Consider the following 27,666-nt stretch of genomic DNA (forward strand, 5'->3'; position numbering starts at 1 on the left):
ACACACGACGATTTAAATACCGAACTCGACTGTAGAAATGAGATTTCCTGTAACAACAGTGTTTTCTCTCCAAAATAAAAGTAAAAGTACTGACTCCCCTTAATTACTCTCAGTCTTTGACCAGATATGAGGTTGGAAAACATGTAAATATGAGGTTAAAACTAGAAAAATCTGCGCTGGGCGATGACCATGTCACTCTTGACTGGAAAAAGCAAACAAACAAACAAAAACAAGTAGTCTTGAATATATAAACTTGAAATATTCCGCATGAAGGAGTGTCCAGGATCTTCTAGAAGTGTCTCTGACCTTAGTTTTTCCTCTCCGAGTGAGGCTTCAATGTATAATAAAACCTTAAGGGGGTGCCAATAGTTTTGAAACCAGCCGTTAAAATAATTAAATAAATATAATAATAAAAAAAATCGTACCAATCTCCATCTTGACCTCCAGTCTTCCAGGTCTCAGCAGAGCTTCGTCGATCAGGTCAGGTCGATTGGTCATGCCTGAAACAGACACATTGGGGAAATGTAAATAAAAGAGATCAAAGACACAAGATGTGACCTTTTAGAATCACACAGGAAGTGCTCACCTATAACCAGGATGTTGTTGAGCTGCTCCACACCGTCGATCTTGGACAGAAGCTGGTTGACGACGGTGTCGTGGACGCCGGTGCTCCCTGCCATGCTCCCTCGCTGCTTGCAAATGGCATCGATCTCATCGAAGATGATGATGTGCAGTCCGCTATTGGCTCCCAGCTAAAATAAATCAATCAATGCATAAACATACAAACACATATCGAAAGTAGATGCTTTACAAAGAAATCTAGCCTTTGCTTTATCTCTTCGATCTTGTCCATCTCTCACTTCCTCATCTGTACCTTCCAAAGCTTCAACTTTCAAGCGAATACGTAAACATCTCTTAGATCGCGATGTAGCTGAGCTAGGTTTATGATGTAGCTCAGCGTCGTATAGCTGCAATGCATTGTGGGGCTTCGAGTCCAGCGTTTGCTCCAACGCCCTCAAAACTCTTGTTCTTTGTCGATTAATTGGCACCGATAGTCGAAAGTTCCAGCAAAAATCCACACCCATAGTTTTTGCGTCCGTCGCGTGGGCGGCTGAGAAGGGTCCGCCGTCATCATTACACGATACGAGAGCGGCCTCTAGAGGCGAAACGATCAAAACCATCACTGACCAATTCCGTTGCGTTATTTGAAGTGTTTTTCGATTCATTTCGGACGCCGCCGTTTTCATTCGTTATTTGGAGTGTTACTTTTTGGTTCAGTTTGGACGCATGTCTTTTGTTTACTTTAATATTTGTTAGTAGTTAGGACACGCTGCCAGTCAAAAGTTTGTGGACACTCGACTGAAACGTTTCATGATCTTTGAAAGCTTTTGATCTGAAGGCGTGTGATTAAACGCGTGAAATCGGTCTCGCAGACGGAAATATAACCGTGTCGTCGTATCCGTTTCTTTCATTAGACTGAAACTAACATTTTATTTACAACAAAACCTTTTATTAAACGGACGACTCGGAGCGAAATATTCCGAAAAGCAGCCGATAAGAGTCCGGCGTCGGCGTGAACTCCTTTAATACCGTTTAAAAAGCATCTCGGGGAAATTCCTCAAGGAATCGGGTGAGAAAACGCCGAGAATACGTTTCTGGAAATTCTCGGCAAGAATCTTCCAAGATGCTAAAATACCGAATTATTTGGATTTATTTGGGATTTTTTTTAATCACAACATATTTCCCATAGTTCCATCTGTGTTACTCCAGAGTTTTGATGACATTTAAAAAAAAGTCAGTACTGTTTATTTCTGTAGTAAAAGTTCAGGCAGTAGATCTGACCACGATGGAGGCTAGACGATGAATAACACACACCTATATGCGACCTATAAGGTAGGCGTAGCTGATAAACTGCTAACCGTGCGACAGGAAACTCCACTGAACCTGCGTGTACGTCTAAGCGGGTGCCGAAACGCGGGGCCTCCAATTCGTCTGGCGGAGGTTGAATGTTTAACATCTCGCACAGATGCAGCCTTGTGACGAGCGTGTATCGAGGTCAGGGGTTCGACCGTGGCCTCACGCAGGGCAGCGCTCTCATTACGAGGTGAGGAGTGAGTCCGTCAGTGCCACGCCCACGCAGACAGTCTGCCCTTACCTCCCACGGTCTGTACCGTCCACCTACGCAGCTGATATAAGAAAATAATCAATGACACCCCGAGGATGATGACTGTCCTATAAACAGCACATCCTGAAGCGTCTTATACCCCTTCAGCTTAAATATTCCACGATTAAAGAACACGTCGTACTTTTTATCCATTTGTAGTTACAGTAGAATATTTAACGCTGCGTAACGTTGTTCCACCTCTCTTGTTCCTCCTTTGAAGCTAATAAAGCAAAAAAAAATAAATAAATACACCCAGCTTGTCTTTTGTTTTAAGATGTACCTGTAACTGGCTGTTACAAAGTGCTGAAACTGGAGACTCATTCCAATTTTTTTTTTTTTTTTTTTTTTTTTTAAAAAAGAGCGCCTCCTTACAGAAAAGTACACCGTATCAACATTACACACGTTGGGTTTTTTTTTTTTTTTTTTTTTTTAATTTATGTAGCTTGTCCGCTATCTATACGTTTCGGTGAACGGGCGGTTACTATAGAAACGATTTTGCCTTCTGACCAATCAACAATCGAGAAACTATAATGGCATAAAGCTTAATAACTGATAATAAGAACAAGTAGAAATAATGTCCATTTGAATCCGACTGCAATTTTAACGACAAGGATTTCTCAACGCTCTACGGTTAAAGGGGCGGAGCCTGAAAATGCTGACGTGAGAATGTTGTGGCACGGAATCAGGAGCAAAAGGTCATCGGAGTTACTATTCTACAAACATCCACGTGTACAGAAGATACGCAGGAGTGTGGCGTACACTCGTTTGTGCACGTGTTTCAGCGCGCTCACCCTCTTCTGCTCGTCCTCTGCGTCAGCGAACAGTTTCCTGATGTTGGCCTCCGACTCTCCCACGTATTTGTTGAGGACCTCGGGGCCGTTGACCACCTTGGGCTCTCGGGCGTTCAGCATCTTCCCGATCTGACGCGCCATCAGGGTCTTACCGCAGCCAGGAGGCCCGAACAGCAAAATACCTTTAACGTGCTTACAGCCTGGAGAGAGAGAGAGAGAGAGAGAGAGAGAGAGAGAGAGAGAGAGAGAGAGAGAGAGAGAGAGATTAAAATGACTAAACGAAGAAGCATCATGGGAGGAATTTAGAGAATTTTGGAGCACGCGTTCTAAAAGCTGTCTTGTCACATGTGCTAAAGGGATTTAAAACCTATCATTATACAGAAAGGGCGCACAGTGGCTTATGGGTTAGCATGTTCCCCTCGCATCTATAGGGTCAGGGGTTCGAATCCCACCTCCATCTTACAGGCGTGGAACTTTTATGTTCTCCCCGTGCTTCGAGGGTTTCTAAGGCCTAATTTTTTCAAAACCATCACCGGTATATGAAAGGTCAGAATCATGGACGACACTAAGGGCACTGTGATGAGGAGGAGGGAGTGGGAGTGGCCAGGCTGTGAGGACGCACACCTGGCACTGATCTGGCTAAGCAGCGGGACAGAGAGATAAAGGAGAGGCCGGAAGCCGCCAAAACCCGGGAAGGAGGAGGGACGCGCGGTCGGAGAGTTCTCGCCACTGGGGGAGGAGCCGCAGCCGCCTGCTCGGAAGTCCAGTGCCATCGCCCGACGTCGTGTGGGAGTCACTTCCCAGCTGGCTGAGAACCAGACATGACAGCACGTCGTGCACCGGAGTGTTTTTTTCCTCTCTCTCTCTCCCCTCATCTCTCCTTTCGCTCCCAGAACGCAGGGCCTCCCTCCCGAAAGGCTGGGGGGGGGTGTGTGTCAAGCCGGGGCCCTGAATTTGGCGGCGGAGGAGTGTGACGACGACGAGGCGTGTCCAGGCTGTGAGGACGCACACCTGGCACTGATCTGGCTAATCGGTTTAAGAGAGCGGGAGATAAAGGAGAGGTTTTTTTGTTTTTTTTCCTACTCGATCTGCAGTAGACACGACGAGAAGATTTTCCGTTTACCCGCGTTTAATTTCAAGAAATTTGTTTCTCGTTCAGTTCATAATAATATTTCATAGTCAGCTGAACAGTCGCTTAACAGCTCCGATCGAGTTGTGTGAGTGGAATCAGGTACAGAGAGAAGAAAATGTGGACCCAGTACTAATCCCTGAGGAATACCCCAATACATACGGTGCTTCACAGAGCAAATACATAACCACTGTGCATCAGTTTAATAAAGTATTATTTACTATAGGAAAATAATCATTAAACCTTGATTATTTTTCTATTAGAGCGCACCCCTACGTGTATTATCCCTCTTACATCGTGGCGATTTGCCAATAAGTTTATTAAAGAATTAAACACCATCTATTTAGAGTTACTAAATAGATGAAACAAGTTAGTTCCTGTTCTCAGGTCAGCTATAAACCGTCGTTCCCTCACCAGCCTCACTTGAAGTTAATACGACAGGGAATAAAACGAATTTAGAAACCCAACGGCTTGTCGCGTTACAGAGAAACCCCGGAGCGTCAACTCCTCAAGATGTCGGAAATCTTACATTTACAGCTTTACCTCCGACGCTTTCGAAGCGCCGACACCGGAGACTCCTTCCCTAAAATGTGAAATCTGCATCTCCTTACAGAAACAACCGAAAACAACCACGTGTCCACGTGTTACTATAGAAACGATGACGGATTAGAACGAGCGCATTAATACGAACCCGTGATTTGGAGCCGCACTACCGTCGGTAGAGAAAATTCAATCAATACCGTCTCGACCAATCAGATCTGAGAGATTTGAGAGAGTGTGAAGTTGTAGGTTTGGTGAAAGAATTTAATACAGCGTCACTGTGAATTTGAATCATGCAGAGCTGTTTGAATGCGATGAAATCCGGGCGAAAAATCTGGCATTAAAGGATTTTTTATTTTATTTTTTTTTCGTTTGGCATACAAAACCACCGAACCCATCTTCCCAGACGAGTGTTTTCACAGTCCCGGGTCGAGGGCGGGGTCTGGGCGTACGCCGACACGCTGGTTACGGACGGTATGTCGTTTTTGGCCTACAGCAGCTGCTGGCTGGCATTTTCACAGCGCAGATAAGCAGAGATGTGAATCAGCACGGCCATTTACGCCCGCTGACAGACGCCGCGCTGGGAGGATCGTCACGGGTTCATCTCTCCGCTCGGCCGCGCTCCACGCGCTGACCTTTAAGGTGACGGGAGTTTGAGTTAAAGCGGAGCGTTCCGCTGCAGGTCCTAGACTCTCTCTCTGACAACCACGCCCGAGCAGCTCTCAGCACCTGGCCTCCCTAACACACCCCAATTACACGCTCACCTTTACGCTATCAGGAACCGCCATCTCATTAGAGCAGGCATCTGCTGGAGCATAGGGGGCCAACTCCCACCACCATCACCACCCACAAAGGTCATCTCACACACACACACATTTCTGAGTGTGTAGCAGCACGATGCCCTTTAAGCTCTGAGATTTGTAAGCCTTTTTAATAAGACATAAACTAATAAAAACCAACCAATAGATTCACTGAATGTCATTCCTCAAAATAAAAACACAACACGGTTAAATTCTCGACTCTGACTCTTTTCTTTAATGCCTACAAAGAATGGCTGATTTTTTTTTTTTTTTTTAAATAAATTACATCAAATCAACAGCATCCATTCAGTCCCATGTAATACTGAAAATGTCAAAAATACATGACCGTACCAACGATATCTCAGAAACGTGTACTGTGAAATCATTTATCAGGATATTATATCGTCTCCCAGGGGTCAGTTCTGGGTCCTTTGCTCTTTTCTATTTATACATCTATAGGGCCTGTGATGGAGTCGCATGGCTTCTCATATCACTGCTATGTCGATGTCACACGGCTCCATTTGTCCTTCCGGACGATTCCGAGCGCAGCAGCACGCCTCGTCTTCAACCGGCCCAAATGGACCCACGTCACATCCCTCTTCATCTACCTCCACTGGCTTCCTGTAGCCGTCCGTATCGAATTCAAGGCCTTGATGCTCACGTACAAGACCTTGTCTGGAACAGCGCCCTTCTACCTCTCCTAACACTCTCCTTGAGGTTTACGTTCCCTCAAGCAATCTGTGATCGGTTAACGGCCGGCACCGGATATACTGCCTACTCAGGGAGGAAGGAGGGCCTTTTCCAGAACCTTCAAACTGACTGTCCGTCAGTGGTGGAATGAACTTCCAACCTCAATCCGGGCCACAGAAGGAAAAGACTCACCCATCTGCTCCACGATGTCCGGAGGGAAAACCCGAGAGGCGAAGGCTCGGCGGAAGATGTCGGAGAATTCCTTGTCCAGGCCTCCGATTCCCATCCGCTCGAAGTTCCATTCGGGGTTAATGATGGACTGTCGAGCGCCTCTAGACCTCGCCTTACCTGGGGAGAAGAAGAAGAAAAATTATTAAAAACGAGACATGTACCGTACTTGAACGGTGAGGGAAAGTTTCACAGTCCTGTAACAGCACTGCCATCTGGTGGCAGAGTTCAGTAATTACACAACTCAGATTTACAAACCGTAGGCCAAATATCTCTAACTGAAATTTTCACAATAGACAAATAAATATAAATTGAAAAAAAAAAAAACTTCTTAACTTACTACCGTGAGTTCATCTAAATCATCGGTAATTAGAAACTGGGAGGAATTGTGATCATTTTCAAGAGAAGAGTAATGTTGACAGTAATGATGCCTGATATGAGAGAAGTCTGCACGCTTTACACTGTGTCTCATTCACCCATTCACACACACCAATGGTAGCAGAGCTGCCATGCAAGGCGCTAACTTTCCATCGGGGGCAACTTGGGGTTCAGTGTCTTGCCCAAGGACGCTTCGGCATGTGGAGTCACGTGGGCCAGGAATCGAACCGCCAACCGTACGATTAGTGGACGACCCGCTCTACCACCTGATCCACATCCGCAGTCTTAATTTGAGCGGTAGAACACATTAATCAGACGATGGTTTTGATTGTTTATTTTAGAATATTAAATTTTCATAACCTGAAGTGCCTTTTAAGGCCAGATGTTACAGGTAAATAGGGTTGTTTGAGGTGAGATGATTTACCAGGGTTGCCAGGTTTCATCAAAATTCCCATCTCAAAACTGCAACAACTAATCAATAAAATCGATAATCGATAAATAAAATCTGTGACGTCACCGTGAGCGTTTTTAATATAGTGATTTAACTCCTGCTTTAAAGCTTGTAGACAATCAGCTGTTTTTTTTTTCTCCAAAATATAACGTTAATATGTTTTTTTTTAAACCCTTTGCACGATGTATAGCAGAGCGCACATGGATGCATTTAATACTATTTCATAGCCTTCGATTCGGACACTGTTTGAAGGACAACATCGGGAAGAGCGTGAAACAGCACGATTTTTCGGGGTTAAAAAATAAACAAATAAACAAAAATACAGAGAATAATCGATTATCACAAATAATGGTTAGTTGCGGCGCTCCTAAAAACCCACACAAGAGACCTGAAAAATGAAGATGTATTACATTTAATTCCAATTATTTAGGCAACAGAACTCAGAACGTCTGATCTGTGTGTGCTGGCGTGAGGAGCCGTGTTTATGATGCGTTTATAGCGGAGACTATAAACACTCCTGTACGACGCTCAGGATAACACGCTGAAACTGTAAACAGGACAGATACCGCATTTCAGCACCTCAGCGATCCGGGGAGACGACATTTCAAACACGCCGACGGTTCGGTTTCGAAGATGATGTCTGAACAGGAAATGACAGAAATGTACTGTGTGTGTGTGTGTGTGTATATATATATATACAGTGTGTGTGTTTCATGTTTGCAGGGTAAACACTGACCAATCAGGTTGATGGAGGAGCTCTCTGCCTTCTCAAAAACCACCTGACTGTTACCGTGCAGCAAGCCGACCTCGATCTGTAGAGACGGGGAGAGGGAAGGGGAAGAGCACTTCACCGAGCTATACGTTATACACGTGCAGAACATACAGTAAATACACACCGAAAAAATAAAAACACACAAACAAAATAAATGTGCTCGGATTCTCACAGATTGAGAGTCTGTGTCTGCTATAGATGTGCCACACTATTAATAAAACTTTATTTTAAAAAAATATATATAAATAAATAAATTATTCATATTTTCTATTATTACAAATGAAATTTTAAACATTAAATCAGAACAACTACTTCATCGTATAAATAAATAAATAAATAAATAAATAGATAGATAGATAGATAGATAGATAGATAGATAAAACTCTTCAAGGACCGTGACAAATAACCTTAAGGGTTTGTCGTTTTAACTGTTGTTTAAAATAATAATAATAATAATAATAATAATAATAATAATAATAATAATAGCAGCCACTTTATAGTGTATTAAAAAAATTCTAGGATTTTTATTAGCCCCACAAAACATTTTTTTTTTTTTAAATAAAAACATCATTTTCACCTTTTTTTCCAGATCTATTAAATGAAATTAAATCGTAAATTAAACTGGAGAACCCTGAGGTGTTTTTTTTTTTTTTTTTTAATGTTAAAACAAAATGAGGTATTTTATAGTGCAAGGATTATTTCTGGGCTAATAAAAAAAATGATGATTTATTTAAGCGGTGATTATTGTGAAAATTTGCATTTCCCAGGTAAAGAAGATTACATTACATACTTCAGGACTGTAGAAGCCCTATAAACAGTCCGTACAGGGTTTCACAGGGTTGTTTTGGGGGTTTTTTTGTGATTGTTGCGGCCAGAAACGTTCAAATCTCCTGCGCATTTCTTAAAAATTTGCTCGTGGAGTCTCCTGTGCTTGTTTTTTTTTTTTTTTTTGCGGAAAACCACTCGGATCGGCGAAATCGCAACCGCGCGAGATAGTTGGCACCTGCGCCGGTGAACGAGACCGTCGAGCTGTACTCGCACACGTGTCCGACGCACGTGAATCGAAGACGACTCTGGCCGGACGCCAAAACCTCGGACCGAACCCGCGGAAAATCTGCCATCGTTTTCAAAAATTGTAAGCGTCTCAGGATATCGCGGAGTTCGCCCGATCTCGTGGGAATTTCTCAGAGCGCACGATCCTGGAGGGACGGTATAGAGTTTTTTGTTTGAGATTAAACCACACTTTACTACTTTATGATGGTAACGAATAATTACCGTCAAAATTTCTGAAATTCTTACCCTTTATTTATTTATTTATTTATTTTTTTTTTTGCTTTTCCACGACTTTGGGGGGGGAAAAAAAATTAAAAAAATGAAATCCATGACTTTTCCTGAACCGGATGGAGATCCGGATTTATTTATTTATTTATTTATTTATTTTGCTTTTCCACGACTTTGGGGAAAAAAAAAAAAAAAAAAATGAAATCCATGACTTTTCCTGAACCGGATGGAGATCCGGATTTATTTATTTATTTATTTATTTTGCTTTTCCACGACTTTGGGGGGAAAAAAAAAAAAAAAATGAAATCCATGACTTTTCCTGAACCGGATGGAGATCCGGATTTATTTATTTATTTATTTATTTAAAACCAAGATGAGATACTGTACAGTATGGTTATAATCTAGGTCTAGAAATGCTCTAGTCCGTGACTTTTCCAGGATTGAGGAGCCTTTTGTATTTTTCGCTTTATTTGTAAAGTTGAACGAAAACGACCTACGATATAGCGTGACGATAATCTTGTACTCTTCTGTAAAAAATAAATAAATAAATAAATAAATAAATAAAATTTCCAGGACTGTTCCGGATTTCTCCCGAAAGCATTATTTTATCAATATCTTACACGTCAGCTGATCACCAACACCAGCATAGAAAATCAGATCAAAATCAAAATGTTGACTTTAAAAAAAAAAATAAATAAATAAAAATTAATAAAAAAAAAAAAAAAGGAGTGGTGGTGAGAAGGTGTACAGCTCAGACATACCTTGTTTTTCTTGCTGGAGCTCTGCTCGCCCCTCAGGATGCTGGGGTCCATCGCCTCCATGTCTTTGATCACCAACAAAAAGACCTTTTCACAGAAGCTGAACACGAACTGAGAGGACAAACAGACTCAGAAGACTTGAACAAAACAATAAACGTAACTATAACCGGATAAAAAAAATGACGGAATTATGTTCTTTACTTAATAAAAAAAGTGTGATCGGTGGAACACTGCTGTGGTATAAGAGGGGGGGGGGGGGAACCCAAAAACACTTCATGGTGGTACACAGTAACTCCGCTTCATCACACCAAAGAAACGATGAGATTCATGATGCTCTTCTTTACCTGCTGGCCCACGCAGAACGCCTGCGAGTTAAAATGCTGGATGAACTCGATGGCCATCTTGTCCGAGTCGTAAGAGTTGCTGTCTACGTTCTTCTTCTGCAGGAAATCGATTTCCAGAGTCGTAGTTCCGATGTATTGCTCGGACGAGTCGAAGTTGTAGATGCTGACTGCAAGAGAGAAACAAACAAACAAACAAACAAACAAACAAACAAACAAGCGTTTGTAGTCCAGGGTTTGATTTTTTTATGACGTTAATGCAGCGCACGAGGAAGTATGAAACTGTGTGTAAACACGGGCCTTCAATCACATCCAGATCTTCGTATCGTTGATTGACAGCAGGTGGACACTAATTAGTACTGAGCATGAGTTTGAATGCGATTGGTCGATTCTGAACACTGTCCCCGTTTCCAACTATAGAAGAGTGCGCACGCCGATGTAAGCTGTGTATCGGACGTTTTTCGTTTGTTTTTAACCCCCCCCCCCCCACTAAAAAACAATTCCGGGTGTTTGTTATTTGATATTTATATGATGCAGTTTCACAGTAAAAGATGAAAGATGTTCCGTCATGGTTTAACGGACATGATCACAAAAGCCTGCCATTTTAACAGGGGTGTGTAGACTTTTTAGATCCACTAAAAAAAAAAAAACATTTAAAAAAAAAAAAAAAAAAAAAAAACGTAAGTATGTAGTGACGACAACATCAGCCGAGGTTGTACTCGCCAAGTTTTGAAAATGAGATGGCTCGAGTTATTAATTAAAATAAATCCTCTAACACATTCTCGCTTAATAAATCTATCGTGCGATCCTAGTTTGTGAGCTCTACCCCGAGTGATAGACGAGGACTCGTGATATTTCGCAATGACGTGTGCGACGAAGGTTTTATGATCATATTTCGGACAATACGGTCCGGTACATGACGTGATGAGAGAGTTTTACCTTCAACATCTTGATTGAGAGAGAGTCCCGCCCATTTCCTCTGGAGGAAAAAGAAAAAAAATGAACAGGAATTCATTCACACCCGAGCTTCGACAGGAGCAGGAGATGGTTTTAAGTGAAGAATCTTTCGTATTATCGAACACAGAGGTATAACTTCCTCTTAGGCTACGACGCTATCGTACAGCAGATACCTTGCCTTCACAATGACATTTTAGTATTGATCAAAAACAATAAGAGATGGTCTGGGGAAGGAGGGGAGGGGGAGGAGGGGGGGCGTCATTTTATGTTATTGGCATGAACCGACACAAACTCACAAATTAAGACAAATAAAACGAATTATTTAAATCATATGACTAAAGAAACGGTGCAGTATAAACGGAGGACAGGCCGGGTCTGTCTGCGGCTTAATATTATTATTATTTTATTGGCATAGAAGTGAATCAAAAGAACCTTTTGATAAACGCGTCCTTTACCCCGATAGTTCGTTTCGTGCTCTTAGCGGTCTTAGCACTTACCTTTTATGGAGTTTTGTGGGCGTGACTAAATGCAAACGAGCCGTGTCAGGAACACGGGTGATCGACGTACGCACGCGAGCACGAAGAAAAATCGCTTACACGCGACTTTACTAAAAGATCGATAAACGGGGCCCGATATTTGTAATATAAACATGACCTCGTTATAAAGCCCTTATGATGTCCTACACGTGTTATGGAGTCTTTACGAAGAGCTCCAGCTCTTGAGTCTATTAAACGTGAAGTAAAGTCCTCATCAACTCCGTCACGTGTCAGTGAGGACTTATGAAGAAGACTGCCTGCACTATAGAGATGATATCTGAGCAAAATGAATGAATAGTTCCAGAATTTGACGGTATGGCGATCAGATGACGGATTTCGGATCCAAATCGACCGAAACGTTTGGGGACGGTTCCAGATACGTATAAAATACTGCAGGTTTAGTGCAGGAGGAGACGGACCGGTTTTATAAGATAAAGTTCATTTCAATGGAACTGTTATAAAGGCGTTTTAACCGTCTACGCTTCTAAACCATAATTAGCATGGCAGATCACGCCTCGACGAGGCATGTGAACAGCACCGCTCACGCTGTGAATTTATTCAGACCTTCCTCATTCCCTACAAGTTGTTCATTCCCGGCTACGAAACTGTTCTAAAGAAATTCGAAGAAAAGCTTCGCAAGGCGGTGCAAGACCAGATCTGCGAAAGGTCTTTTTGTTTCTGAGCGCGCTTTAAATCGAAGGCCAGAAGAATTGGCCCGTCACGATCGCTACCCGTGTCGGACGATATGTCGTCCCGGAAATAATCGCGATACGCGATAGTATTGTGATTTGAAGACCATTTTATTCCCAGGGATCTAATGATCATGATGATAGAACAGCGTAATCATGCGAGCGCACCCTTTCAGAGAGCGACAAACTTTTCATTCTTAATAATATAATAATATTCGCAGACTCACTGGAACTGGAACGTCAGAGACCCGTCTGTGTCGTCTGAAGAAAATATCCTTTGACGTTAAGTCGGTGTTTCGTCGGGTCACGCCGATTCACCCGAGTGGATTCGACTCGGACTGAAATGGCGTGGAATGTTCGTCGACGGCGTTTCACCCGCCGAGAAAACGCGAAAATCAACCCGGATGTTCACACGTTTTACACGTCAACTTAAACACGCATCGACATAAACGTGTGAAAACCCGATCTCCTGAAATAATGGCATTATAAATAATACAATAGAGTGAATTCTTCACGCTTTAGTTCTTCGCTGTGCGCGTCGTTACGGTAACGGCGTATTCGTGACGTGACTTGACGTTCTACCTAGCGCCTCACTTCAGTTCAGTTCACTTCGGGTCATTGCGCGCGGACGCGAGGCGTGACGTTGTGGTCATGTTGTGTGTGAACGTCTGATTAATCTCGTACGTGTATAGGAGGAGTTTGGGCGAGTTCATGAATTAACCCGCTAGTAAAGCGCTTCGGTTCACGGCTGCTCGTTCACCGTTCAGCTTCAGCTCACGCAGATTAAGCGGCTCGATCCCCGACATGACCGACTCCGACTGGATCATCTGGAACGCGACAACTATCCTTTCTAGAATTTTCTAATTCAATACACGTTATTAGTGCGCTGTTCATATCTTGCGTGTCATTTTTTCAACAGTGTGTTTGGGGGGGTTGATGAGAAGGTAAAGGCGTTGGGGGGTTGACGAGAGGGTAAAGGTATTTGGGGGGGAAGATGAGAGGGTAAAGGCGTTTGGGGGGGTTAATGAGAAGGTAAATACGTTTCGGGGGGTTGATGAGAAGGTAAAGATGCTGGCGGGGGGGGGGGGGGGGGGGGGGGATTTGACGAGAGGGTAAAGACATTTGGGGGGGGTTTGACGAGAGGGTAAAGACGTTTGGGGGGGGGTTTGACGAGAGGGTAAAGACGTTTGGGGGGGGGGTTTGACGAGAGGGTAAAGACGTTGGGGGGGGTTTGACGAGAGGGTAAAGACGTTGGGGGGGGTTTGACGAGAGGGTAAAGACGTTTGGGGGGGGGTTTGACGAGAGGGTAAAGACGTTTGGGGGGGGGTTTGACGAGAGGGTAAAGACGTTTGGGGGGGGGGTTTGACGAGAGGGTAAAGACGTTTGGGGGGGGGGGGTTTGACGAGAGGGTAAAGACGTTTGGGGGGGGGGGGTTTGACGAGAGGGTAAAGGCGTTTGGGGGGGGGGTTTGACGAGAGGGTAAAGACGTTTGGGGGGGGGTTTGAAGAGAGGGTAAAGACGTTTGGGGGGGGGGTTTGACGAGAGGGTAAAGACGTTTGGGGGGGGGGTTTGACGAGAGGGTAAAGACGTTTGGGGGGGGGGTTTGACGAGAGGGTAAAGACGTTTGGGGGGGGGTTTGACGAGAGGGTAAAGACGTTTGGGGGGGTTGATGAGAGGGTAAAGATGTTGCTGTAAAAGAGGGTCAGGGTGAGAAAGTTATACTGTAGTACCTGAGAGTTCTGGCTGCGGTCATGTTTACAGACGCAGGAGAAGAAGCAGTAAAAAAAAAAAAGACGAGACACGTGGCGAGAGATCAGACACATGAAAACCACGCCGGTACAAAGCCGAGATCAGATTTTAAAATCGGACGAGAATGGCGTGCTTTAATAAGTTAGTCTCACACTCAGGGTGTCTGCTGGGAGGCTCGGGTTACATGGAGTACTCTATACGATAATTTCAACCTGAACATGTCATTAAAAACATCATTTAAAAGGTAAGGAAAAACGAAATATTTAAAAATAAATAAACAAACAAACAGATCAATAAACTCTCATTTAAAAAGACCTTTACTGTAAATGTTCCGTTTTAATTTAGAGAAATCAAAACCTGTAACGACCAGCGGACACCCGGATACACGCTTTACAGTTCAATTACACAAAAACAGACAGAAGTCTTAATAATAAAAACAACAACAACAACAACAACAACAACATGTGCAGGTTTGGATTAAATCTACACTTTACACTACAAGTCTACACAACACAATTATTATTATTATTATTATTATTATTTAGAGATGCATCGATAGTTTAAAAACGTCCGATGATCAGGGCCGATTATATCCTGTCAATCAAAAGAGGGCGGGAAAACACATGGAGTTCGTGCTGTGTGTAAAGATGATGTCTCTCGTGTGGAACGACGACAAAACTGCAGTGTGTAATGTCTAATCTCTGCGCCGATAACATTTTACACCGGACGCTGCGGCAGTGAAGCGGGAGTTTCAGCGTCTTAATTTTTATGTGTCCCCCCCCCGCGCTACTCACCTTGAATTAAAGCACCAGTACACTGCTGAAAGATTTACATGAAGATGAGTTGACGAAAAGTGCACGGAAAAATATATTTGTAGAGTCGTATATTTCATATCCGGTGAATGTTAATATATTAAAAAGTGTATATTGTATCTGACCAGTCTGATGTTCAGTGATGAAGTAGAAATGCTTGCGTTTGTGGAGAGTGAGTGTGAGACTATCAGGAGGGTTTTTATAATTCAGTCAATGTTAATATGAATTAATAACATTCAATAAGTTAATAATCTTACTCGAACCTTCAGAATTGAGTTCATGCGTTCATGTTGATTAGAGTAATGTGTTAATGTTGATGAGACCAGTGACTGTGGAGCAACTTGTTGAAATGGAGAGAATAACGTTTTTATTTGCATTTCCTTCAGAATTGTGGAATTGATTATTATTCATTTAAAAGAAGGCATAAAAGGCAGAACGATCGGTATCGGTATCGGTATCGGCCGAGATATCACTCTGAATAATCGTTTATCGGTATCCGCTGAGAGATTTCGTATCGGTGCATCTCTAGTTATTATTATTATAAAAATAAATATTATACAAATAAACAGTCTAAACTAGTAATATTATAACAAAATACTTAAGAAGTCATTAAGAAAAATTATGTTCAAATGTTTTTTAAAAATCTAAATAATGATCTGGGTAAAGGAACTGCAGGTTACGGGAAAACATTTTAATTTGCATTATTATAAAAAAAAAAAAGGCAAATAAAATGACAGGAGAAGGGAAGAAGCAGAAACTAGAGAATATTTGTAAAAAGTTCATGCTAAAAATAAATGTTCTTTTAAAAAGTGTGTGAACACAGTGCGCGTGTGGCATGCGTGTGTGCGTGTAGTCCGTGCAGCCTGCATGTGCGGCGGGCGTGTGTGTAGTGCATGCGTCATGCATGTGCAAAGAGCGCGTGGCATGCGTGTGTTGCTGGAGTGTGTGTGTGCGGCGTGTGTGGTGTACCTGGGGTAAGCTGAACGCGAGGGTTCCAGGCACCACGCTCTGATGCGTCCTGACAGTGAAGACGTACTTGTGCGTGGGCGTGGTCCTGATCATCACATGCCTGGAATATTAGAAACAGGTGCATCGTGTCATATGCAGGATATAAATACAGGAATAACTGCGTTATTACCGCTTTAATAATACGTAATAACAGTATAATACTCACTGTCCTGACTTGTAGTCCTTCTCATTGGCTACCACACAGTTGGTCAGCGAGAGTTCGTCAGTCGGACATCGCGCTGCTTGCATGGTCTGTGAGGAACATTGGAAACTTTAACATCTCAAAAAAAAAAAAAAAAATACTATCTCCGAGATCATTCGTTCGAATTTCTGTTGAATTTTGTTTAAAAGTCATTAGAGAACAGAAAATAACACACAAACCCATCTACAATCCAGAGCTTCATGGCTGGCCTTCATTTGCATAATACAATCTGATTGGCTCTCATATTTGACGATGCAATAACTCTTGCCGGTCACGTTTGTGATACTGACGCGGATTTTCCAACCAAACAACCGACCTCTTTCTCAAAAGAAACTAAAATCTTGAGATAAATGTAAACACAAATGCTGGCCAGTTTATTAGGAACGCCAGCTAATTCCTGCAATTATCTGAAAATCAATCCAGTCACACTGCAGCCGGGCAACGCATAAAATCGCACGGACACTTGGTGCGAAAAACAAAAAACACTGGAGAGGAGGTGGCAGTTCTTCGGTCAGAGGAGAACCGATTCGAGCGATGGTAACTAAGAATAACCGCTCTGCGCAACCGTGCTGAGCAGAAAAGCATCTCAACATGTTATATCTCATGTGCAGAAGATCGCATCAGGTTCCAACTTCCTGTCAGCTAAGAAGAGGAATGTGAGTCTACAGTATGCACCGAAACTGGTCAGATTACAAGATCACATTACATTTCTTTTTAACTTGACATCCTGATAGAGATTTGTACAGAACTGGTTTTTCAACCTCAAAAAAAGACATTTAAACCACCGTGACTCTGAGCATGGTAAAGCGGTTACTGATGATGATATGGTGAGGTTTCCTGTAAGGAGATGTTTAACATTTACGGAAGGACGTCTCAGTGTAAACTCAAGATTTAATGCAAATCAAATGGAAATACTTTGACGTATGTAAAGAGAAACATTCCAGCGGAATGTCGGTCTTCTCTTAACGAGATCATTCCGACTTTTATTAACAAAACCGTGGTTGCTATGGTAACATTATATTCCGAAAGATTTGATAAAACGACGATGCAAATCGAGACCCCGATACCGAAATCTCGCACGGGACCAACAGTTTATAAGCACTCAACTAGACAGGTAGCTATTATGGGATGTTCACCTAGGTATTGGGGGGGGGGGTTCCTAATTTGCATATTAACGCATATTAATAGCTTCATGCTTTTTTTTTTATTGAGAATGAAGGTGCAGAGTTGTTTTAAGGCCATTTTTTTAGCAACATGTTTTCTATTATTGTTCATAAAGTGTTTAATGTCTTACAAAAGTGCATGCTGGAGTTTACTTTAATTTAATTTACATCTTTAATTACTTCTATTCGTTTTTTAAACGCTAGTATTTGCAGTAAAAATCTATCTTATGATAAACGACAAATAATTAACGGCAATAGTTTCACTGTAAATGTATGTTTAAAAAAAAGAATTATAAAAATACAACAGTGGGCTGTTATATACGTTACATGGAAAGATTTACACACAGCTTCCTACTAATCAGAGACGTTAGCTACACGGTTTCTTATGGCCCGAGCCCAATCTGCGCTCTAATAAATACCTAGTGCACTAGGTAGGGCGTACAGGGCGGCATGAAGTGCATTTATAAAGAACGTAGATGGCCATTTGCGACACAGCCAGTAACTTAGCCGCTAGCCTAGTGCTACGTTTGTATAACTTTATCAATATAATTAAATAGTGTCATTATCGAATAAAAAGACTTAAATTATACATGAATTCTACTTTTAATACCGTTAAACGATGTGCTGGAATTACAACATTTACATCTTAGCTTAAAAGGGTGCCGCGTCATTAAGTCATAACACAGCTCGACTTCCGGGTTACACGCTAGCTAGCCAGTCAGCTAGATATATTCAATATATAACTATACACTATTTTAACGCTACAATTTTTAAAAAAAAAATCAATCTGCAAATACATATAAATATATAACATATACACTCACCCTGCCAGCCATCTTGTTGTATTTTTTGTCTGATCAACAGCAATTCTGCATAAACTAACAGGTAGTGTTTAGCTCTCTAGCAGCTGATCACAACTGATAAGAACCAATCCAAATTAATCCGAAGTGCCTATATAAGTGCACTTTTACAGCGTAGGAATGAATGGAGTCCTCGCATGAAGTAACGCACTATAATAACAGATAGGAAGGTTTTTGGAGTGAAGCCCCGGTGGGAGGCGGGGCTTCGGTGTTGATTATAATGAGACTGCCAGCGTGTCAAAATAAAAGCAGCGTTAAACCGGAAAGAGATGATTTATCTGACGAGTTTAATATTTATTATTATTATTATTATTATTATTATTATTATTACATATAGACTCAAAGGTAAGATAGATAGACAGACCGACAATGTTAGATAATATTACTAGGATAAACTTCTTTCAATTCAGAAATATATAAGATATATATGTATATAACTAGAACCAGAAGATACGACCATGTCACCCTGATCAACACTGCATTGGCTCCCAGTGAATTTTCACATTTATTATAAAATACTACTACTGACGAATAAAGCACTGAATGGTCTTGCGCCACAGTATCTGAGAGAACATTTGGTGTTTTATGATCCGCCACGCCTACTTCGATCAAAAGGTGCAGGCTGTTTGTTGGTACCTTGAATAGTGAAGGCTACAGCAGGAGGAAGAGCTTTCTCTTATAGAGCCCCACAGTTACGGTACGGCCTTACAGTTAGTATTCGGGACTGAGACACAGTCTCGGGGTTTAAGTCCAGGCTGAAAACTGAAGATGGTACCACTCAGAAATCATGAATATGCCTTTGGACTGAACAGTTTTGCACTCAATTCTCCATCAGTGAATCGCGGAGAAGTTCAACAAAACAGCCTTCATGTAAAAACTGTAATGAATTACAGTCCTGGTTACACAATTTGACCATGTAGTATTAGTACATTTACCGAAGGGATTTATTTATTTATCTATAATCGCAGTATCCGGTATCACCCAGGTGAGGACGGGTTCCCTTCGGAGTCTGGTCCCTCTCAAGGTTTCTTCCTCATATCGTCTCAGGGAGATTTTCCTCACCACCGTCGCTTCCGGCTCGCCCGTTAGGGATAAATACACACACTTAAAATCTATGGCCTGAATGTATACATTTCTGTAAAGCTGCTTGGTGTCCATATGCCTTTTGTTAAAAGCGCTATACAAATAAAACTGAATTGAACCGAATTAACATCTTTTCATGTTCTTTCCCTTAAAATTGTACATAAAGCAGAAAACACCACACACCATCCACCTGATTTCTGGTTTGTATCTCACAGAGACAACCGCTCCAAACTCATAAGACAGTAAAGTAAAAAGAGTAATGCATGTTACACTTCACACATGAACACACAACATAAACAGAGTGGATTTTTTTGTTTGTTTTTGTGCTTTAAATTTCGATTTTAATTGATGCAGGTCAAAATCAATGAGGATTTGACATTGTGACAGTGAAACTTTAACCGCAAACATCTTTTTGAGTGTTTTCAGATCCAGTTTCACTCAGCAGGGCATTATGGGAAACGAGGCAGACGTGAACGAGTCACTAAGCAGGTCTGAAAGGAATTCACCTGAAACCCGGCTTTCCTCATACTCTGTTCCTGTGTAAGAACTTACTGACTGGAATTACTGGCATTTAAACTGACACATGTATAAGTACATACACACACATACATACATACATACATACATACACACACGCCCATACACACGCACGCACGCACACCGTGTAAAAGGGACACGTTTTAATAAGACAGGAAGTGTAGTCGGCAGTGTGATGATCTCTGTACTGCAGCAGGTTGCGTAAAACGAATCATAACTGATCATGTGACCGAGGCTCACATCTCTTCTTCTCGTCACGTTAAGTAAAAAAAGACAAGACGTCAGCGTGTGTGTCGTGCGATCACGAGCCGGACCGCGTCTTCTCGGTCATGGCGCCGGCCGCCTGGATGACGCGGTAACGTTCTCGCAGGTTTCTCCGTCGCATGTGCTCGCTGGTGATTTCCAGAACGTTCTTCACGGGGAACCAGCCTTTCTGACCGTCGGACAGACGAATCCCCTCGTACCATCCTGAGGAGTGAGAGACGGAAGGAAAGAACAGGAAGAGGAAATAGTTTTTTCGGTTAACGAAGTGCCGAGCGACACGAACAAAGAAATGTGTTAACTAGAACAGCAAAAGCGGAGGTGTGTTTTCACAAAAAAAGAAATAAATAGATAAATAAATAAACAAACAACATGTCTCAGAAGTTGTGAGACATGTACTCTCTGTGTAGTATAGCAATATTTCTCACTGACATTATTATTATTATTATTATTATTATTATTATTATTATTATTATTATCATCATCAGCAGCAGGTTTAACTGTTCACAGGAATTTAACGGATTTAATCCTAATCCTTACAGGATTGCGTGGAGTTTTTTTTTTTGTGGCCAAAAGCGCTTTTATTTTAAAATTCGCAACTTGCAGTGTTTTTTGTGCTTTTTTTTTTTTTTTTTTTTTTTGCAGAAAACTACTCGAATCGGTGAAATCGCAATCGCACAAAATTGTTCTGCACGCTCTCTCGGAGTGATGTCTGTCGGTAAACCGTTTAGCCGTACTCACGTTCGACGCACGTGGCTTTGGCTGAACGCGTGTCGTGATGAGGTCACGTGACGCATCTCGGCCCAAATCTGCGGAAAATACATACCGGATATCGGATCGTGTAATAAACGGAATTGGGCTTGGAAAAGAAATGTATCTTTTCGGAAATGGAAATGTTTAAGAAAGAGACTTTACTGTTTATTTTTTTCTTTTTGTTAGGATTGATTTTTTTTAAATTTATTTTTATACTCACAACGTGACGGAAAAACATTCTGAAGCTTAGCAGCTTTTAAAGAAAACAATATCAGATGGGTTTAAATATGGGTTAATAAAAATGACTAATAATTAGACGGATTATTACATATACACAATATAGGGTATAAATTAAAATACTTGACAGCTTGACGTGTGAATAGATTAGTCATAAAATTAAACGTACTTTTATTTACAATTAAAGGCGTCTTTGTATGCAAAAAGTTTCCGAACCCCTGATCTACAGCATATCATATCATTATCTATATTTCTTTAACGCTTAAAATCTTCATCTCTTTTCTCGTATTCGGTTATAAACCAGGAAATGGGCGTGGTCCGTACCGGAAGATCGTTGTCCGTTTGTTTTTGTTTTGTTAACCATAACACTATGCCCAATTTACACAACATAACATTATTCATCTCCTGAACCAGACGTTCTGTGGATCGTCAAGCGGATCCTCTGCCTAACGTGACCGAGTAAGCAAGCTAACTATGTTTCAAAACAATGACGTCTTTCCCAAATCGAGAAAGGCTACAACGAGACCCACGTAGGGATATTTTATCGGGTTTACGTCAGTTTTGGGATCGTTACGTTCCAAAAGGATCAGAAACGTTCTCTGGACACGATATCAGAGTTTTATTATAAATCCCACAGTGCTGCTGCCAGTCAAAACGGCGTCCTGTACGCAGCGAGATTTTCTCGGTCATTTAAAAACGACAAGAAACACGGCACAAGTTTACAATGTTTTTCAATTGAATGAGCATGAAATGAGGTTTTGGAGACCCAGTAGAGATGTTCTGCCCCGTGCACAGCAGGAGAGCTTTATGTGTGAGCTTTATGGAGCAATAAATAGACGCGTATTTCTTTTGTTCGAACAGAAATAGGGTTTTAGTTTGGGGCACAGTAAAGTAGTCTGTTTATTAGCAATGAACTTGGTCTTTTTTGAAGTTCCATGAGCCGGGTTGCCAGGTTCCGCGTTTAATATCCGGATGCAGATAAATAAACTACGAATCCGAAATTGGCACCACTGTTTACTGAGGAGACAAACACCCTGAACTTCTGGGAAAAATTTAAGTCTTTTTTTGTTCGAGTTGTAGTTGGGAATTGTGCTGAAATCTGGCAACCGTCCTGATGAGCTTTTACCTCACTTTTTTTTTCCTTTTGTCCAGTCCTTAAAGCATATTCCTGACTTTAGGAACAACTGTATGAATCCATCCATCCATCCATCTTCTACCGCTTACTCCTTTTCAGGGTCACGGGGAACCTGAAGCCTATCCCAGGGTGCATCGGGTACAAGGCGGGGTACAGGTTGCCAATCCATCGCAGGGCACACTCACATACACATTCACACACCCACTCATACACTACGGACACTTTAGACACGCCAATCAGCCTACCGTGCATGTCTTTGGACTGGGGGAGGAAACCGGAGTACCCGGAGGAAACCCCCGCAGCACGGGGAGAACACGCAAACTCCGCACACACAGGGCCACGGTCGAATCGAACCCCCGACCCTGGAGGTGTGAGGCGGACGTGAAACCTTTCAGTTTTGAAGTTGCAGCAAGAACACTGTCGCTTAGACACGAACTCTATTTCAGGCTGAATAGCATTATTTATACCGACAGTGTGGTGTTTACTGCGTCACTGCGGTGTGTGTTATGATAGAGCACGAGTCTGGTTATAAACCGTGCGCAAACTCGCCTGCGCTCAGATTAGAGATAGAACGGTTCTCACCTTCGTTGGTTTTGCGGATGACGTTGATGATTTCCGGGGGGTCCAGATTTAACTCATCAGCCTGCGTCGCTACGTACTGCTCTACACACTGCACCTGTGGACAGTCTACACACACACACACACACACATATATACATGCATTTAAATATACAGATAGATGTGACAGACACACACATGTACACTGGATATAAAAAGTCCACACACCCCTGTTCAAATGCCATACTCCAGACATGTGAAGAATACGAGAGAAAGTGATCAGTACTTTTCAGATATTCCTGCAGCTCCTTTAATGTTTTAATGAAGAATAGTTAGGGTTCTTCATTATAGCTCTTCTTTCCTTTCCATACTCTATCTAATTACTCAGACTTACTTACTGGAAATCCTCTTTGTTTCCTGTTGTGGAACATTTCATGCCCCGGGCCATATGAAATAAACCTGTGACGTGAAGTGAAGTCAAGAGGTTTTAGGTGTACGTTGTACTGCATAAGAAAAAGCTTAAGCTTAAATAAGAACGCTTCCTGGTGAAGATTCAGTGAATGGATCTGGTGTCGAATGTTGGCTTGCTGTGATGTGGAGAGAGCTGTGATTGCAAGTGACACTGCAAAAGATTATATAGTATGTAAATGAGTAGAGAGTGACTGCTCTGAAGGAAGTCAGTACGCCTGAAGTCAGAAGGCCTTGAAAGGGAGTTCCTGTTGAAGTCAAAAAGTGTGTCGACACGTTTCGAATGGGCGTGAGCGAAAACGTCTAAAGTGTGAATTGTGAACTAGCGTGAATGGCCACTAGTCATACCTCCCTGCAGTTCTTGCCTGATTTCCTACTGAAGCCAAGCAGGGTTGAGCCTAGCCGGTACCTGGATGGAAGACCTCCTGGGGAAAACTAAGGTTGCTGCTGGAAGTGGTATTAGTGAGGCCAGCAGAGGGCGCTCACCCTGTGGTCTGTGTAGGACGGGGACACTATACTGTAAAAACAGCAGTCCTTCGGATGGGACGTTAAACCGAGGTCCTGATTCTCTGTGGTCATTAAAAAAATCCCACGACACTTCTGGTAAAAAGAGTAGGGGTATAACCCCGGCGAAATTCCACCATCGGCCCTTCACTATCATGACCCCCTAATAATCCCCATCTCCGAGTCGGCTACATCACTCGCCTCTCCTGTCCACTAATAGCTGGTGTGTGGTAGGAGTTCTGGCGCAATATGGCAACCGTCACATCATCCAAGTGGATGCTACACACTAGTGGTTGTTGAGGAGACCCCCCCCCAATACTATATAAAAGTGCTTTGAGTGTCTAGAAAAGCGCTATATAAATCTAAGGAATTAATTAATGGCAGAAGAAAATCCCAATGTTAAGCCTAACAGCATTGTAACTGTGGCTGATATATTGCGAGCGAACTCCTCGACCTTATCGAGAGTGCATCTGAGTTGATGCGAATTGAAGAGGAGTCGAAAAATCATTGTGGAACACGGAGGAAGCCAAACCTCAAACGACAACTAGAACGACAACTAGAACGACAGTCCGAGTCCAAAGCGAGTCTAGAACGCCGACTTAAATGCCACGCGAATTTGGAACATCTTACAGAAACAGTCGGCCATGATTCGGGGTTCATCAGAATAATTTCATCGACGACAGCTGTATGATCATTACGTTCTAACATGAGATCGAATGCGATTGCTTCGTTTCTGAACACAGCCACGTCCCCAGTTATAAAAGGGCGTGCGCACTTACGCATCCAGGTTACTGTAACTCTTATTTTTCCCACTCACCCCAGTCTTCATATATGACCTCCTCCTGCTCTCGGTTTGGATCCTCAGGGTTGGGGAACGCTGCCAGCCATCTGTGCATATCAGACCTGGGTGGAGATGTAAAGAGCTTCAGGTCATGTGACCCATCATTCGGAAATAGCAAATAGCTCCAGCTACATGTAATTTTGTTTGTGTGTGTGTGTGTGTGTGTGATTTTGGAGCTGAAGACCACAATTTATGCTACATTTGTCAGATTCTCTTATACAAATAATGTGGCAAGTGTAAACCCGTTTGGAAAAACCGACTTCCTGGTCTGGAAGCTTGTTTGTGTTTGGTTGGTACGTCCATATTTCACAGTATTTTATCCCCGATAAACAGTCTAATCTGTTATGTGGCGATAAAGTCTAAAGTCTTCGGTTTAAAAAGGAAATGACTGGCTAACCTTACCGGGATATTTCCAGCATTCGCCAAGGTCATACAGTCAATAAATTAGCTGCCTTGGTTAGTTTTTTCACTCACGTTGGTTTGCTATAAACACGGTCATAACACAGTATTCCCTTTTCCAATCATCGCTTGGTGAAGAAGAAATGCTTGGAGTTTATACGTTTGGTGGAGTTTGTTGGCGAAGTCGGCGATTTTGTGACTATTCGGAACTTTGATGCTGGAATACGTCGCTTCCTTAGACTGACTGAGAGCCATTATTCTGTCTCTATACACCATCTCCATCTGTAGGACTCAGTAAGAGTCTTCACTGTTCTCCATATTTCGCCCGTTAAGCTATTGTCAGGTTTGTTTCGATTGGGAAGGGGGCGTGGCATGACCTATCTTGAACGCTATAGGCTGTCATGTACGTCAGTCAAGCACATCAACACGCCGTCACTCCGTATCTCCTTTACAAATAGATTTACACATCTCAACCGAACCTTCCCGACACATCTCCTCTCTCATCTATAAGAGCTGTTGAATTATTTACATGCCAAGCTTTTTTTTGCTCATGAATTAGCCACAGGATGTGTAGCGCTTACTCGGACGGCGCTTTAAAGAGCCTCTCCATCATGCGTCCCTGATGGTTCTCCAGCAGCGTGAGGCAGAAGCAGTTCTCAAGATTCACACTCATGGCCTGCTCTCCCATGGCGTGAACCTGCACCAGAGAGCGGTGGGCGTGGTCAATCACCACGTAGCGCTCCGAGCTGCAGCACAACAACAGACAGGTAAAAACACACATCTCTATCCGGTCACTTTAGCAGGACTGGAGTTCCTAAAAAAAGGTGCTCACACTGGATTTTCACAAGTGTGGAGGACCTAGTGATGAGAGTCGGATCGTCTGCGTCATCCTGACCAATAAGAGTCGAGTTACTCGACTCCCAAAAGACTCGTTTGCATTTTGTTTGTAAACTCAAAGGCAGTTGCTTTAAGACTACACAAGACACTCGGTTTCCCCGCCAGATTTCATTCAAATGCAGCACTAAAATGTCTATCATTCATATTATTCTATATTATACATTTGTATCGTAATGATATCGTAATACTAATTAAAAAGAAGATTTTGCAGAAAAAATCCTATTATGCAGCAAATATTATAATAGTAGCTCTATGTCTGAGGGAAAAACCACGGATCTGGCAACCATGAACTATTTTTCACACGTGTCTCACATCAGATATTCGACTTCAGCGTTGAATAAAGGTACGCTTTTAAACCCAGATCCGATAAAACGCAGACCGCACTGTCTTCGCAGACACCTAATTTACATATTCTCACGCAGGTTACAGACATAAGTGAAAATAAACATGGAAATAAAAACGCCTGCACGTCATCTCCAGCCTCTCACCCTTTCTTGGTGGCTACGACGAGCAGGTCGTTGAAGAGGAAGAGGTAGACGGGCGTGAACTTGGGTTTAATATTAAACAGGGTTGCACCTTTGGCCAACTCGTGCAGCTCTCCTCGCTTCTCCAGGAAACGGGTCTGCGAGATGATCGGCACGGCCTGGGGAGAAAGAAAACACCGGCAGCTTTAAAATACAGCAGTGATGGAACGGCGTCTCAATTAACGTCGCAGAATGACCGCCGATACGATATTTTTATTTGTATTTTTTTCTGCTTCATACCGAGGGAAAACGTTTTATTTTATATTTCTACTTTTAACCATGTAAACAGAAGACCCCTTCGTGTTGTACATAATAACAGTCGTTACTATTGTTCTTTGAACCTTTCAATCAGAATAAGACCCTCCTTAGTCACATGAACTGGATCGAAGCGGTTTGAAGCCGATTTTTTATTTATTTATTTTTTTAATTCTACATAAATACGGTTTAAAATGATTATTTCTTTGTTTAACTAAAAAAAAAAAAAAAAAAAAAAAGACCTGCTTGGAGCCAATTAGTTCATTTTACTTAAGCTCACCAACGATTATGGTTTATTAATAAAAGGTGCGTGAGCGTGACGAATCAGAATTATAACGTGATTAGTTGAACACGAGCTATAAAATTGAATTCCTATGCGTTAATTTCAGGTAAATGTACACATATAAACGCAAATTAATTACAAAATCCCCATGGTATGATAATATCTCACTTTATGTCACGAATAATAGCGTGATTAATTCATGCTAATTATTATTCAAATAAAAGTAATATTAAAATAAATTTAAAAAAAAAAAAAACTTCTTATCTTTGACAAACAAACAAACAAACAAATAAATAAATAAATAAATAAAGTTCCTGATCGCGGTGGCTTAGTGGTTAGCATGTTCGCCTCACACCTCCAGACTCGGAGGTCCGATTCCTGCCGTGGCCCTGTGTGTGTGTTCTACAGGAGATTCCTCCGGGTACTCCGGTTCCCTCCCCCAGTCCAAACACATGCACGGTAGGCTGATTGGCGTGTCTAAAGTGTCCGTAGTGTATGAATGTGTGTGTGAGTGTGTACGTGATTGTGCCCTGCGATGGATTGGCACCCTGTCCAGGGTGTACCCCGCCTTGTGCCCCATGCTCCCTGGGATAGACTCCAGGTTTCCCCGTGACCCTGAAAAGGATAAAGCG

General features: G+C 42.3%; 2 protein-coding genes across 8 annotated transcripts in view; both read right to left on the bottom strand.

Moving 5' to 3' along the window:
* nsfb (N-ethylmaleimide-sensitive factor b) overlaps window positions 1-18,493 on the bottom strand; it is a 30,596-nt gene extending 12,103 nt beyond the window's left edge. The window contains exons 1-11 of the mRNA XM_017483254.3: window positions 18,264-18,493; window positions 16,241-16,326; window positions 16,036-16,135; window positions 11,263-11,302; window positions 10,327-10,493; window positions 9,986-10,093; window positions 7,908-7,983; window positions 6,307-6,462; window positions 2,956-3,155; window positions 587-752; window positions 426-500 (exon numbers count right to left, since the gene is read on the bottom strand). Coding sequence (XP_017338743.1) covers window positions 426-500; window positions 587-752; window positions 2,956-3,155; window positions 6,307-6,462; window positions 7,908-7,983; window positions 9,986-10,093; window positions 10,327-10,493; window positions 11,263-11,302; window positions 16,036-16,135; window positions 16,241-16,326; window positions 18,264-18,275 — 1,186 coding nt within the window. The 5' untranslated portion in view covers window positions 18,276-18,493. The remainder of the gene's footprint in view (window positions 1-425; window positions 501-586; window positions 753-2,955; window positions 3,156-6,306; window positions 6,463-7,907; window positions 7,984-9,985; window positions 10,094-10,326; window positions 10,494-11,262; window positions 11,303-16,035; window positions 16,136-16,240; window positions 16,327-18,263) is intronic.
* Window positions 18,494-18,785: 292 nt separating this feature from the next.
* Window positions 18,786-27,666, bottom strand: part of arhgef15b (Rho guanine nucleotide exchange factor 15b) — a 29,510-nt gene continuing 20,629 nt past the window's right edge. For all 7 annotated transcript variants that reach the window (XM_053685117.1, XM_017483247.3, XM_053685118.1 and 4 more), the window contains 5 exons: window positions 26,461-26,615; window positions 25,657-25,821; window positions 24,653-24,738; window positions 22,888-22,992; window positions 18,786-20,387 (listed from right to left, as the gene is read on the bottom strand). In XM_053685117.1, the coding sequence (XP_053541092.1) occupies window positions 20,221-20,387; window positions 22,888-22,992; window positions 24,653-24,738; window positions 25,657-25,821; window positions 26,461-26,615 (678 nt within the window). In that variant the 3' untranslated portion in view covers window positions 18,786-20,220. The remainder of the gene's footprint in view (window positions 20,388-22,887; window positions 22,993-24,652; window positions 24,739-25,656; window positions 25,822-26,460; window positions 26,616-27,666) is intronic.

Source organism: Ictalurus punctatus, chromosome 13 (genome assembly GCF_001660625.3).
Source record: "Ictalurus punctatus breed USDA103 chromosome 13, Coco_2.0, whole genome shotgun sequence".
NCBI lineage: Eukaryota > Metazoa > Chordata > Actinopteri > Siluriformes > Ictaluridae > Ictalurus > Ictalurus punctatus.